A 15,729-nucleotide genomic window follows, 5' to 3' on the forward strand; every position below is an offset into this window, starting at 1 on the left:
TTAGTTTGTGTCCAGACACCACTGTTTTTTAAAACGTATCTCTCAGACTGAGAATTGAAGGAGAATCACTGGCCCAGCATGCTCTGCATCCATGCTCCAAGACAAATATCTGTTTAAGAGCACCTGTATCTCCATTGGGAAGAATGGCAAGGAGCAGCCTGCCAGTTTCTATGTAAAGGGTATACAATGGAGGAGCTGTCCAAAATCCATCTTGTTGTAAGGAGGGAAAGTATGTGGTACTTGATAGCATATCAGGAAATAAGGGATGTACGGACATTTTGGATTGTGGTTTCTGGATGACAACTCATTAAGCAAAGAAAATGGATTCTGGGCTGGACTGGGAAACTTACAGTAAGGGCAATCACAGTAAACTTCAGTTTATCGCCCTAGCAAAGTCTGAGCCATTCTTCACTGTAACAGAGTGACAGTTTTGGTAGGTATCACAAGCTTTGCTATGAAAATGGAACACCAGTAAAGCTCGTAATTGAATGCGCAACACAACTGGCATCACAAGTGCTAACACAAGTCTCTCTCTTGGCTGTTTAGAGTAGAATTCACCTTCAACACTGCAGTATGACTTAAAAATAAACAAGGACCTACCCTCAGAGCTGATCACTGAGGTGGATTACTCAGACCTGCAGGAGTGGGACCAGATTCAGCAACACCTCAGAGATCTGAATCTACAGGCAAGAAAAGGGCTCATGCCACTGGCATGGCACAACACAACAAAATTCCATCTATCTTTCCAACAACCCAGGATATTGTAGCCAAAGAGTGCTGTGTGGGCTATCAGGCCAAAGAACTACACTTACCTATGGGGGCTAGCACTTGTAAAATATATCACTGGTTTTAAGCACCTTACTACTATGTACATTAATGGGTTTCACTTATATTGACAGCAGGAAGCCAGTCTGCAGGCAGCCACACCACTCACAGGCAACACCCAGCGGAGCAGGGCTTCTACGTGCACAGCCCATGCACAGGAGGCCTATTTAGGTTCTAGCAGAGAAAAGAGTAATGAAGTTCCTTCAGATCTCAACTATTTAGTGGGACAATGTTAGGGCTGCAGACAGAGCACAGAGCTGCTAACCAGGCTCTAGCCTCAAGATGAGCTCAATGTCCAGGTTGTAAGATACTACTGGATAGCACGAGAAGCTGCTGGACACAACAGATAACAGCATGAGAAGCTGGCAAAAGTTACAAACAGTACCATAAGGAATGGCTGGACATGACAGCTGGTTAGCAGGGTACTTCGTAAATAACAACCATGCTTCACAATCAGAAAGAACTATCTTAGAGAGAACAGGCTTTTTGGCAAGGCCAGTGTTGCATAAGGAACAATTTCCTTGAGTAGCATAAAGGATTTAGTATTAGGTAATGGCATCAAGTTGCAGATCTGCATCTATAACATGTAGACCAGGGACCAACACGGACAATCAATTAGCCTACAGTACTTGCAAGCCTGGAACAGAGAAAAAGAGGGATGACTATAACAAAAAAAGAGGATTAAGAAGTGAGAAATGGGAGGACAACGTATGGGAATCATGCAGTCTAATTGTTTGGGCACATCTGTCAGGCAGCCCTACACTTTGTTACCACAGCCCAAAATAAGACAATGCATCAAACCTGTTCTGGCATAACAAAGGTATCAAAATCTGCTTTTCTGATCAGAGGAACAAAGGTGGACTGGGTGCTTTTCCTGCTAAAAAGAGTGCAACCTAACAGACCAATTGAGCATGTGGGTATCACTGTGCTGATGTGCATTTCCAGAAACAGCAGCTAACCAACATTCTTAAAAGCCTCCTCACATCTTGAAGTCCTAAACATGTTACTTTTACCACTAACACCACGACTATCATCACAGCTGAACTTAAGTAGTAAGTTTTTGAAACTGTTTACAAACTAATAAACTGATTTTATGGTGTGCCAGAAAAGACCAATGATTTTTACAGTATAATACAGTCTGAAATCAAAGCAAATCCAGAGGTGAAGGCCAAATACAGTTCTTCAATCCTAGCCTGAATTTGTAAAGGTGCAAGTACCTTTGCCATAGTAAAGAACACTGAAGCCTGTGATATGTAGACGAACTGCCTTGACACACTTATATTCTAGAACTGGTTGACTTTTTTTTTTTTTTTTTTTTTACACTTCCTTTTTCAGCACAGATTTAAGGGAAATAAAAATACAAAAAAAACCCCAAAACAGTAATATCTGATACAGTTAATTCTAATTAAAGCCAATTACAGCTAATGGCTATTAAATCTTTCTGAAAAACAAGATTTAACTAATGCATTTATTTGCTAAGAATGTTTGGAGCATTTAAGAAATTCTGTGTCAAAATGAACACAGAACTCAACATACTATGTTCTCAAATCAAGTAAACTGGTAAATTATGCACATTTTCAACAACATGAGTTCTTGGTCTTCTCTGAGTGTCTGCCATGTTATAGTCCATAACATTTCTCAAGATTTAAAGTAGTTTTATTCTAACTTCCTCCCATTTGGAAAAAAGTACACTATCATCTTAACAGTGACAGGAAGTAAGCTACTATTACAAAACTAGCAACACTCTTCTGTCAGTAAGTAAAGCTAAAAGAAATAGATTGCAAAGCACTTAAGGGAATAATTGTTACTACTTAAACTAGTGGTAAGAACAGTGTTCTTTTTACAAATGAACATTAATTTTGATTTAAGAATCACTGTAACAACAAAGGCAGAATATTAAATTTTTCACATGGAGATCCTCAGGGCTGTTCAAAGAGAGCATACACAATATGAACAAATACTAAAGCAATATGCTGTTTTAGATCTGTAGCTGAGTTAAATCAGTAGTAAGGAAAAGTAATTTGGAGAACACGCAAAAAATTAATGCAGTCATAAAAGAGTGGATGTACTTCATCCTATTAATAAAAATAAACTGATGTAATAATTCATTTAGATTGCAACAATAAGTATCAGAAGCACAGTCCTACAATACTTCGAAGACGTATTTGACACACACATGCTCTTGTCTACATTAGTATTAAGGCAACAGTGTGGTTCTGGAGCAAGTTCTCCACCATTCCCACCAAGCACATTCTGATTCAGTTCCCAGTGCTGTCCTGGTACATGGCAAACTACATACTTCTTCAAGAAAACCAAACAGACTCCCTGCTCCTGCTGGGCACAAAATACAATCCAAACCTTAATGGATTTTATGGTTTTCAAGTCTTCCATTCCCACTGCAACTCAGCATAAAAGGAATGTTCTCCTACTAGACTGTATTGCTCCTCTAAGTAAAGAGACAAGGATTGCTTTTAAGCAGGCACAACAAGACACACACAGAAAAGATGATCTAGTTATAATTCACCATATTTTCCCCCTTTTATTAACGTATGTATTGCCACACTGAGTAACTTTTGTAAAGTTTTTGTTACCTACAGTAAATGAGAAGCAAGTCTCACCTGCGGAGGAGGTACTGTAATTGGTGCAGGCATGGGAACAGGAATTGGAACAGGTAAAGCTTTAGGGATAGGTGACACTGGTTCATTATGCGCAGCTTCTGCACCACCATTCTGAGCTACTTCATTTTCAGCCTTCTTGGGAATCCCCTTCCACTCTATACAGAAGAAGAAACCAACAACATATACGTATCAGTTCTGAAAAAGCTGGCAAGTAGTCAAATATTACTGTGTAAAATCCATATGCTTTGTGATGTTTACAGAGATGACCTAACTAAAACAATTTCTCAGAAAATGAGAAGAGTTATGAAACACAGAGCTATGAGACATTTTAACACATTTCTAAGAAAAAAGCATTTTTGAGCACAATTACAGCAAATCACTGAAAAATGGCAATTAAATTTATTCGTTTTATTAGTTATTGTATCTCACAGCTCCTTGCACTGTCAGCATTCACACATTCTGACACATTAATAAAAAAAACAGGCTGTTTTGGGCCACTTGCTTGTCAGAACTTCTTGGGAAAAGACAGCAAAGCAGACAAAATGGACTGGAGAACAGGCATTGTGGGAAAGAGAACACTCAAACACCTGAGGTTATGTTTAAAATCAGTTAGACTTCAATTTAAAAAATAACTCACGCCTGTTTATCATGAAAGCATTATTACTATTAAAAGTAGTAACTATCTAAATTAGGGCTTATTTGACAGAATGACAAAAGCCTGAAGTAACATTTCAGTAGTGAGATAACACACCACACAATGGTTGCACTGTTAAGACCAACACAGTGGTCTAGAGCAAGAAAGAAGCCTAAGGCAACTTCAATGTATTTTTTTAAAGTATTGCTTTCACTTAATTCTACTTTTAGAAATCACAACAGCAGGCAGGCCAGCAATTCTGTGCTGATTTTAAACACGTCACTGATTGAAGTTGCTGATACTGAACAGGTAATTTTCTTAATACAATCAGAGAAGCCCAGTATTTTCACTGCTTACAACAAAACAAGAGTTCCGTTTAGGTCAAGACAAATACAAGACTCACTAATAGAATTGATCCTGAGCATGAAAACAAAAGGCACTTTTTAATGGGAATCATAAAGCTGCTGTCAGATCAGTTCCTATACATGTTCTCCAAAGACAAGCCCCTTTGCTACAGGTAGCTCACACAAACCAGAGGGGAACCAGGCTCTGGGACTGATGAGCACTTCCAACATCGACTACTACCAGTGGCAAGGTGCAAGCAGCTCATTGCTTGTCTGGTGTCCAAGTGCAACTTTAGCTCAGCCTCTGGTAATCCAACTGTTTAACCCCTGATGGGAACTGCTATTAATTGCTTGTAAACTGTCTCTCATCTATGGTTTGTACATCCTGCACTTCTCAGCCATTTCAAGCACTTTATATGCACCTCAGAGTCTGAAAAGTCAGCCATACCAATTTCACTGCATCAGTACGAAGGACAACTTTTTAAAAAGCATTTAGAAAGGTAGCAATACTTCACCTGGACTAAGAGTTTCATTGTCCAACATTCCGCCTTCACAGAAGCTTTCAAGATCTTCAGGCTTCACTTTGTCCCATGGTATGTAAGTAACACCTAATTCTACATCCCAATACTGCTTGTAATCTGGCTTTATTCCTTTATTCAAAGCCCACGCAATCTTGAGGAAAAAATACATGCAGTTAGTAATGTTGTCATTTTAATGGTTTAAATTATCAGTTATGACAGAATAGCACATCCAGAAAAAGGCCACAAAAGCAAACAAGTCTATTCTAACTGAAACAGCAGGAAAAACACTCTGAAAATAGAAGGTTTTTTTTTTCTTAAGGCACTACTAGTTCTTATGTCTCTGCTTGAATCTGGCACCCGATTTGCAAACACATATACAGGCAGTTTTTTCTAATGGTCCCCACTCATTATAATTAATTTTATTTCCCTTCAGGGGACAGTGTCACTCTCAAATATGATGTTTCACAAAAGGAAACAGTTGACTAATGAGTGTGTTCTTCCTTAATTATTAGTACTCTTTGTAGGATTGTAACTGTGTTTAATTATAGATAAGGCTATTAAGCAGCAGCAAGAAAACCATAGTTGCAGTCCACCAGAATGATCAGAAGACAACCATTTACACAGCTGCATCAGTTACACAATTATTGGCAGCTCTTCAGAGAAACTGATCCAAGTTCTTTTAATCACATGACAGAACAGGAAGAATACATATTAATAAAGTGGTTCATTCACATAAATTTGTAGAATAGCACATCCAGACTATATAGAAGTCCAGAATACCAACAAATCTTAAATAGATAAAGAAGAATTACAGTAATTACAACAGCTTGACATTATCTAAGAAGTACCTTTATAGATTTTTGATTGACTTTGAAGTTGCCTCTGCTCAATTTTTGTAGGGCACGATAAGCATCTTGTCTGTGAACCATTACAATATAGGCACATCCTCTTGGTGGTATCATCTGTTTGTATTTTAAGAAAAAAAAAATGTGTTAACAGTAACCAGGCAGCAACATACAAGTGTTAAATTACAGAAAACTGGAACACAAACTGGTGTTACAAAAAGGACTACTAGGTATGAACGAGAATGTTAGTTTAAGAGGCTAAAACAGCTAGCACCTTCTTCCAGAAATAAATGCTAATAAAGGTGAGAACATGGACTCAGCATATTTAATCCTTAAAATTTTCCAACAGTACTCATGGAAGCACTGTGGCCTCAGAATTAATCTGTTGGAAGAAACAAGAAAAGCTAATACCTCTGCTTTATTCCAAATACCACAGATTGCCATCTGTACCTTCACACTGTTTTATCTGCAGTTTTATAATCATTCTGATTATATACAAAAAATTTGAGGAAAAAAAGAGCTTTGATTATGTTTTACAAAATTTGAGAATAGCAAGAAAATCAGACACATATTCTGTTTAAACAAAATAACACAATCATATATATGTATATATATGTGTGTGTGTGTATATAGATCCTTAATACAGCCATATAATAGTAGCTTTCTATGCTTATGTCTAAAATGACAGAAGAGAACAGACAAGGAACTCAATGACCCTTTCTTATTCCATTCCCTCTAGAAAAAGGGCAAGTGTTATGAAGAAAGGAGTTTTCACTATCCCAAAGGCATTTTTAATAACCCAAATAGCAAGCAACTTCCTTTTTTCCTTTCCAAATCAAAGGACAAATGAATTGAGTTTTCACATTAGAAAACGCCATGTAATGTATTAAAAATAAAGCTAACTTGAAACAGTCTGAAAAGAGTTTTTGAAGCCTAGGCTTGCACTGAACCATTTATACTTACATTTATTGATTCTATTGGGCCAAACTCCTCCAAGAGACTTCCAACATCCTGCTGTGTAGTCCTTTTGTCAAGTTGTCCTACCCAAAGCGTAGTACTACAAACTACAATCAAAGAGGTAACAAAGACTGTAAGAGTGCTTGTAAATACAGATTCCACAAGACAAAATGTCAAAACAGCTGTGTTAAAATAGTCAGTTATGACATCCAAAGGTGAAAAGCATGCTACTATAGGATAGTATCTTTAGGAGTATTGGAAAGGCCTCTTTCTCTGCCTGCCCAGAGCTGAATTAGCCATGGTACCAAAACCACTGTTAGGACGCACACAGAAGCTGTCCACTTAGCCTTTATTAAGATGACTTGCAAATTCTGATGAGCGTAAGCTCTGCAAATAATTATAACAAGGAAAAATATGCTCTGTTGCTAAGACTGCTCCATGAAATATCCTCACACCTGCAATGAATACTTTACAACAAGGTAACTCACCCTGTTTAGCACGAAATTCAAGCTTTGGACCAGCATCCCAGGTTAAGGATAGCACTTAATAGCAAAGCGATAGCTGTTTACAGTGACACACTCACAGCTGTCACAGAATGCTGTGACAAACTACCTCAAGTAGCAGACTTTTTACCCTCTTTAGCAACCAACTCATTGTTATATCTCTTAATGGTTAAAAAAAATTAACTAACAGAAGCTGCCTACCCAGCCCCTGGAGAAAAGCAAGAAGCATGCTTATTTTGCTTCATTCTTCAAGGTAGTAAAGCAGCAGACAAGTACGACATTCTTTCTACAGCAACATTCAGTACCCACCTATGTTTTCTCCCTACACGATACAAAATTGTCACATAATGCTTTTTAGGATAGCAATCTGGGAGAGGTATTGGCAAAACCATTATCTTACACCACTGCCATTAAATCCTTTAAAATAATACCTATTAACTCTTCGTGGTACTTTAAAATTAATGTTACTGTCATACACAAGGTTTTGACTAGTTTCAGATTCTTATCTTGTGTCATTTTTATATCAAAAAGAACAATTCTATTTGATGCCCCCAAGAATATCCATCTGTTACCTGCATCTGGTGACAGTATGAGGGAAAACGGCCTTAAGTTGCACCAGGGTAAGTGTAGGTTGAATACCAGGAAACACTTCTTTACAGAAAGGGTTTTAAGCACTGGAATAGGCTCCCCAGGGAGGTGGTTGATCACCATCCCTGAGTATGTTTAAAAACCATTTGGATGTGGTGTTCAGGTACATGATTGAGCAGAGGGCTGTTAGAGTTAGGGAAGTATAGTTATGTCGTGGTTAGATTCGATCTTTAAGGTCTTTTCCAACCTGGGTGATTCTATGATCTGGCCAGGGAGCCAAGAGGGAGAACCTGAGATACGTTTCTTAGCATCTTTGTTGAGCTGACTCCGGTACATTTTTGGGGAAGATGTATATGGATTGGTCAACACTAAGTTAAACAAATAAGTCTAAGTAGAATAGCTTCTTCAGCCATTTGGAATTTTTCTACAATAACTATGTTTGTCCTGCTGGTATTTCATTTTACATAGGCACAGTATCAACTACAGGATCTTCAACTTTACAGAGTTCTAAAATTCAGTAAAGAAAATACTGGACACACATGAAAAAAAAAATCCATGCGTGAACCACAAAGATCTCAAGCATCTGAAAAGGGGTACCAGCAGAACTCTCAAGGTTACAGCAACAACAAAGCAGAAAAGGTGAACTTACCACTAACAGTTTCTGATTTGATCTGAGGAAGGCCTTTTGACCTGCGTTCTCTCTCCCTCTCGCGTTCACGTCTTTCTTGCGATCGAGACTTAGGAGAGTGCCGGCGTCTGTCCCTGGATCGTGACCGAGAGCGACGATGACGTGACCTTCGAGAGCGGGAGCCGGACCTCGAACGTCTCCTTTTAGGTGACCTAGTTTAAACCAGAAACAACTTAACGTTCAGTCTTTCTGACCCAGACCTTTACAGACGGATAACTACTTCAGATATCAATTTAAATAACCAGGCATGCGTTGTCATGTACCAGAGCCAGATTTGCTGCGACAGAAAATACTGGCCCTGTGACAGGGAAGATCCCAGAGCAGACAGAATCACTCTCTTCATAAGAAAAACATCTTCAGAGCACAGACAAGACTGAAACCACATTCTGCTTCCCTTCTACTTAGAAAGTAAGAAGTTACCCTCCACTGATAGAAGAACACTGTATAGATACTCCACTTCCCTTGGAAGGTAGATGGATTTCAGATGTCTGCAAGTCTTAAGAGTCACTAGTCTGCTTCCCTACACGGAAGTACACGCAATATTAAGCTGTACTTATACATGGGACTTCCCTGAGAGGCATTAAGTAGGAAAGGTCTTCTTTGTTCTTAATGCCTTTCCAGAAGGGGAAAGAAGAAGGCCCTTAAAACCCTCGAGGGCTTTGCCTCTACCAAGGAATTTCACAGGTGCTGGCCACGCATGGAAACAAACAGAGTAATTTCTTTTCAGTAAAAGTTAAAAGTGAAACTAAGTCAAAAAGGGATTCTGTTGCTAAATGTCTTTTGGCATTTGCTAACAGAATCCAACCAACACAGCAAATAGGCAGCTCCAAGAAGTAGCCCCAGAAGTAAGCATGCTGAGTAGGGCGCTCACAAAGCCAGTACAAAGTACAGGTAACAAGACTTCAAGTTCTGTGGCACTGAAAATGAACTCCAGCAACACTTTGAGGAATTAACTTGCCTCCAAGCTGTTTGTTGTTGTCTCAAGAAATTCCAACCCCACATAGCAGATGTGGCAGCACAGAAACAGATTCTCTGAGCTCCCACCAGCCTAGCTCTTCTCAGAATGCATAAAGCACTTTCACATTTTTGGACACAAGAACTTACGTTCCTTATGTAAAATCTAATACATAATGTACAATCTCACAAAATTGACAGGGGTTCTACTATTTTACCTTGATGCAGATCTAGACCTTGACTTTCTGTTGTCAGAAACATGTCGTTTTCTTTCTTGAATAGGTTGCTGTTCCACTTCCATGTTCTAAAATATTAAGTTTGACTGGTGTTAGGGGTGAGTATTTTATTGAGTTATGTAAGAGCATTAAAATTGTATCAAATAGTCACATATGTGAAATTAAAACATAATACAATTCATCTCAGAACCTTCATCGCTAGTATAGTCACCAACAGACAGAAAAACTGATAGTAAATTAATTTAACAGGATCACTGTGAAAACAATAGTAAAAATAATTAGGGAAAACTTCACATCTTCAACGTGTAAATTGTTTTTTTCCACATTTTTGTTGATTTCAGTACTGCACAGATGCCCAAAGAATATAATAAGGTCAGCCAGCTATTCCTGCTTTACATTCAAATTTACAAGCAACATAACATCTGCTGGAAGGCTTTTCTCCTGGATGTTACAGAAGAGTACTTTAAGCCATATATAGCATATTGTAAGCAAATAAATACACATTTGAAGGCTAAAGCAATAAAGACACCAAAACAATACATAAAATGCAAGAACAAGCTTAAAATGCGTATGTATAAAGAAAAAAAACACCTCAACACAGCTTTTTCTTCCTACCCTAAGTCCTCTATTGCTTCCCATTCCAAAACATACTGCATCCTGCCTAAACTTTAAATAGTCTTCATGATACAAGCTTGGCAGGGAACATCTTAAAAAGTAATCTGGTAATCTCTTACAATTTATTGAATCAACACACTTCAAGACTAACAAGCTGTGACGATTATCTTGAGAACCATCCCTTTACTCCAAGTGATAAGCAAGAATTACTTATAGAACTTGCAATGTCACAAGTCACCACAGAAATACAGCTTGGTATTATTTCATTTTAAAATCTTCCAGCAGTATGCTCCCTAATCTTCAAAACAGGAGAGGCGTATCCACATACTTTGAATTTATTTACTAGAACTTTCAGAGTTCTAAGTTCATTTTCTCTGAGAGATCTACAGGGTCCTTAAAAATTATATTTTTCAAATTGTTTCTCTCCCAAATGGGACTGCACTGTTAGAACTCCTGAAGCATGAACAGGAAAAAAAGAAATGAGGAGAAGCAAGAAGACAGCTGAGAAAATGCAAACCCAAATCTGCACAGAGAAACATACAGTATACACATGCTGTTTTTGCTAGATCCCTGAAATACTAAACTCATTGTGTAGCACTACTGCTATCCAATCTTCTCTCAGATAAGCAACCCTCACAGCCATCTCTAGACATAGTTATCATGAAATCTCCTCTACCTAACATGGGTAAGGACAAGTATTACAGCACAGTAAGTTAAGAACTTCTTTATTGCAAAGGGTTCTCACCTGCTGATGTGTTTTTTGCATGTGCGATTCACTCTGCACTGGGAAAGGAGTCTGAAAAGTTTGCTGCACAGGAGCTGTTGGTGGAATCACAGGCTGAGCCATGGGTGGAAACTGGGGGGTAGGAAGGAGACCAAAACCTGGCATTTGTCCATTAGGAGGAAGTGGGACCTTGGAAGAACAAAATACACAAAAACCTCCAATTAGGAAAAAATCATATTAGCTTTTCTAGTCTGCTAGCAGTAAAACTGTCTCTATGCTCTGAAGTCACAATGGAAGACCAGAAGCCAGAGAAAGATGAATTAGGTCAAGCAACTGTATATATTTTAAAATACATATTTATCAAATTCTCCAAAGCTTGATTAGAACAGACAACAAAATTATCTTCTCCCAAAACAGCTGGAAGATTAAGTCACATTCACTTCTCACTAACAGAAACATGACTTCTTTGCCCCTTCATCAAAGGAAGTGACAGAACACAAGACGTAGCAGATGAAGAAGCAACTAAAAAAACCCTTAAGTTACCTGATGGCGCATTGGATCCTGTTGCATTCCCATCATCCGCTGTTGAAAAGGATCCATATTTGGGAGTTGAGGAAATACTGGCTGTTGTATACCTTCTCCTGCAAATCCACTAAAAACAACAATATTCTGGTGAGACAAGTCAGGAGAATACCGACTTCTTTGCTTTTCTTTCACATATTTCTATGTACATTTACACGTTACTGCTTTAAACTTTGACAGAAAAACTATCTTTATTATCACAGAACTGCTCAGGTTGGAAAACATCTTAAAGATCATGAAGCCCAACCACAACTTAACCACATTACCCTAACTAATGCTCACTATTTTCACCTTAAAAAGCAAGAACAAAGCCAACAAGAAGAATAAAAACTGTCTTCCTTTTCTCTACTATAAGAACATCCCTGCAACGTCTAAGGAAATGCTACATAGCAGTTAGCTGTTAGCTTCTTTCTTCCCCTGTGCTTATACGGTCTTACTAAAACCCTCAGATTACATAAATTTTTTGTTATGCTTGTCTGCTTTAGGTTAATTATCCTCTTTTCTAATTTGTGTGGGTGCAGCAGATAGTGGCCATACTTCCACTGGAAAAAAAATTTCGTTTGCACAGAATTTAGGGCAGAGGAGACAGGGATATGTATACTATACAAGGATCAGAGTGATGCCATCCACCTCCTGATTCAACACACAGAATGGACAGTGCTCAGGGGATTAACGAGGTACGTGCAGTTAATTCAACCTGTTTATGGGATACAGTTTGTGTAGGAAGATAAAGAAAGCTAATGGTGATGTGCAATGGGACTCCGTTGTATTTTAAAACACGGGCACCACGTAATTGTTATACGTGATCCTGGACAGATCATATAGAATACTTCTGATTTTGTGTGCCCAAAATGAGACTATTGGAATCCAGTTTTCAGAAGCATCTTACACAGCTATAAGGTAATAAGTGCAGAAGCTTAGAAGTGCTACAAACAGAATACGAACATGCCAAAAAGCCTAGCCTAATGGCCTGTAGATTAGGTATACACAAGTAGTGGGCATTTGACCTACCTCGTATTTTGTAGAACAGAGTTCCCATCTGTATTATAGGGAAAATTCTGCCAACTTACTCAAAAGGCATTTTAATTAACTAACATATATAACACTGAAGTGCTTAAAGTGATAAACGCAGTAAAAAAAAACTAATGACCAAGTTAGTGATCCTGTTCTTCAGGGTAGGGTTTTGTTGGTATACACAGAAAGAAAAACACGAGGCCACACAATGAAGCAGGGGAAAGAAGAAATATTGACTAACCCAGGTATTGAGCACCATCCAGCCTGTGCACTGAATGAGAGAGAGGTCCTGTGGGAAAAACTAGTATGTGATCATGTAATTCAAGACTTCACCAAAACGCACATCAAAAGAGAAGAAGGAGCCTGAGTTAGTTTGCATCTTCGCTATCTTAAAGCTGCAAAGCCAAACTTATTTTTATTTTAGAAGTTAATACATAACATTAGAATAGCTTTTTTCCCCCTGGCGGCCAAGCAATTCAGCTCATTACTAACAATGTCCTGACACACTCAGTTGTGCAAGAAAACCAGAGAACTCATCCTGAAACCAAGACTGAGCTTTTTTCTACTAAACACATTCCTCAATCAATGATGCCACATGCCAAATCTACAATGAATCACCAAAGTAAAGAACAGAAAACATTAACAACAATATTTAAACTTTTGATTGTTAAAAGTGAAGCACTGATAACTTGGAATTTTAGTAAGCTTTGAAAACAAAAGGTGTTTTATAACAAATAACTGTTTATTATGACAAAAAAAACTCACAAGGCAGGCTGAGAAACTGAAGGAGAAGGAGCTGAATCTTCTTTCTTTGAGTCTTCCACTGCTTCTGGCTCATCGTCATAGTCAAACCGATCTAGCAGCTTCTAAAAGAATTCATACCGAGACAGATATTTTTTTCAACAGTTTACACAACTGGAAAACAAAATGTGTTCAGTACTGTTGTCTTCCTATACAACTAACTACTCTGGAATTAAAGAGAAGGTTAGAAGCATGACAAAAATATTGAAATTAATTCACTGATCAAAAGCAATTTTATTAAGCTTTAGAAAACACAAAGGCTATGAAAACAAGAGGACAACTTCTGACTGAAGAAGCACAACTTGCAGCACTCTCCCTCTAACAATCTGAAGACACTGAGGTATCCACTAAGCAGCCTCCTGCTGAACCAATGATACTACACACAAGGAACAAATGAAAACTTACTTTGTCAAATGATGTTTTTTGCTCAGGTTGTGGGAAAGCAGCTTTTTGTTCTGGTGGTTGTGATGCTGTAGTTTTTAACTGAGCAGTAATAGCTTGAACCTGAGCCATCACAGTGTTATCTATGACCGGAGACTGAGCTTTTTGAGGCTGCTGAAAAGTCTGAAGAATTTGCTGAAGCTACAGAAAAACATATATAGTGTTAAACATATTTTATACAGCACAAGAAGAATTGTAGGGTATAAATTCTGTATAAAAACAGAGTACAGCACAAAATGATCACCACCAATAACATAAGTGAAAGATGAATTATTTTAAAATGCTTCAGTGACAAAATCTAGCACATCCTGAGATTTGAGTATTCAAGCCTTCCAACAGTGCAACTTTTTAATCACATGTGCAAACATTAAATCTCAACATTTTATATATTAGGCCTAGTTTTTAAACTTCATGACTCTATTAGTTCAGAACTAATTCTTTAGTTATGCATAACTGAATTTTCCTCAAATACCACAATTTCTGGTTAGAAAGATCACACTATTCAAATACTGACTTAATTCAGGCATGTCTTTTATTTTGCTTGAAATAAAGGCATTCCTGCTACCATTTCCCCAAGCCCCCCCAATTCACATACAAACAGGTTACCTGCTGTCCTTGCGTTGTTTGAAACAACTGAGCTACAGCTGCAAAGGCATCAGAACTGGGCAACTGTGGCATAGTAGGTACTGAATTAGCAGTGACTGGAGGGGGCTCCGAAGCAACCTTTGCTGGAGGGGGTGGTGAACCTACGAGTTCCATTGGAACGAAGAAAGAACTGTGTTACTCCAAAACATTCACTGTATTCTTCACCCACCTCCCCAGAACAACTGTCTATCCACACTAGCTTATTTAACCCAAGAAGCAAGTCTGCACTCCTATATAAACTACACCAACTGCATATTCTATTCCTTTTTTCCTATGATTGGCTCCATTCATTGCTTATATTACTGTACTGCACAAATTTTGAGATAGATAACCTATCTGAAAGTGATTCCAGCATGGTATTTTACATGATAACTTGATGTTTAGGTATTTACAATTGCAAAATAGTTAAGAGAAGGACTATTACTCAACGCAGTGTCAAGAAATGCACATCAGTACTCTAAAAATCACAGTCACATTTTCAAACTTTGAAAATCTACACTCATACTTCTTGATAAATATTTCAAGCAAATCATCTAGTGGTTCACTTTAAGGGAAGATGAATTTTTATAATCACTTTCCTTCATTTAACTTGGAACATTTGAACTAGAGACAAAAGAATATATTTCCTAGCATTAACTGAACTATTGCTGAGAAGTCTGGTAATAATTAAAGGTTTCTAAAATTTATTTCATAAGCATCTCCTTCCTCTGGCAGAGCTTGTTCACATGCCACTCTTGCATAGGCAAACACCAAACCTCCATCTGCTTGATTAATCCCTCTTCACAAATCACCACATACTAACTCTGCCAGGAGAAGACTCATTTCCACAGAGCCCAACTTATATCACAATCACACTCTAAGGCACGCTATTAGCTCAGTCTACACATGCAGCTTTCCCATTCTCTTTGCTTTAAATTACACTGTTGCAAATTAGCAGCAATGCCATCAGCTTCTCCATGCTGTGAGCAAGTAACTGTTCTCTAGCAAATAAATTTTATTGGAATACTATAAAACAATACAATAAAGTTTAAAAAAAACACCTCACAAATATCTTTTAGTTTGAGAAACTAAGCAAATATTCTTGCTTCACAACATCAATTTATTTAAATCCATTCATCTATTTGCTTAAATTATTAGTTTAAATTACTGCAACACTGATGTGCAGCAAGCAGACACAAACATGTTGAATAATAC

The 15,729-nt window shown here is 37.9% G+C and overlaps 1 protein-coding gene across 2 annotated transcripts in view; it reads right to left on the reverse strand.

Moving 5' to 3' along the window:
* The window catches only part of SCAF4 (SR-related CTD associated factor 4), a 45,557-nt gene that overhangs the window by 11,448 nt on the left and 18,380 nt on the right, over nt 1–15,729 (reverse strand). The window contains exons 6-17 of one of the 2 annotated variants that reach the window (XM_042809473.1): nt 14,497–14,636; nt 13,855–14,031; nt 13,414–13,514; nt 12,890–12,937; nt 11,596–11,704; nt 11,074–11,241; nt 9,696–9,781; nt 8,485–8,675; nt 6,751–6,851; nt 5,791–5,904; nt 4,937–5,093; nt 3,444–3,598 (exon numbers count right to left, since the gene is read on the reverse strand). In XM_042809473.1, coding sequence (XP_042665407.1) covers nt 3,444–3,598; nt 4,937–5,093; nt 5,791–5,904; nt 6,751–6,851; nt 8,485–8,675; nt 9,696–9,781; nt 11,074–11,241; nt 11,596–11,704; nt 12,890–12,937; nt 13,414–13,514; nt 13,855–14,031; nt 14,497–14,636 — 1,547 coding nt within the window. The remainder of the gene's footprint in view (nt 1–3,443; nt 3,599–4,936; nt 5,094–5,790; nt 5,905–6,750; nt 6,852–8,484; nt 8,676–9,695; nt 9,782–11,073; nt 11,242–11,595; nt 11,705–12,889; nt 12,938–13,413; nt 13,515–13,854; nt 14,032–14,496; nt 14,637–15,729) is intronic. The other variant, XM_042809474.1, reaches the window with a different exon arrangement.

The sequence above is a fragment of the Centrocercus urophasianus genome, unplaced genomic scaffold, assembly GCF_019232065.1.
Source record: "Centrocercus urophasianus isolate 14NV4802_14NV808 unplaced genomic scaffold, USGS_Curo_1.0 seq_12, whole genome shotgun sequence".
Classification (NCBI taxonomy): domain Eukaryota; kingdom Metazoa; phylum Chordata; class Aves; order Galliformes; family Phasianidae; genus Centrocercus; species Centrocercus urophasianus.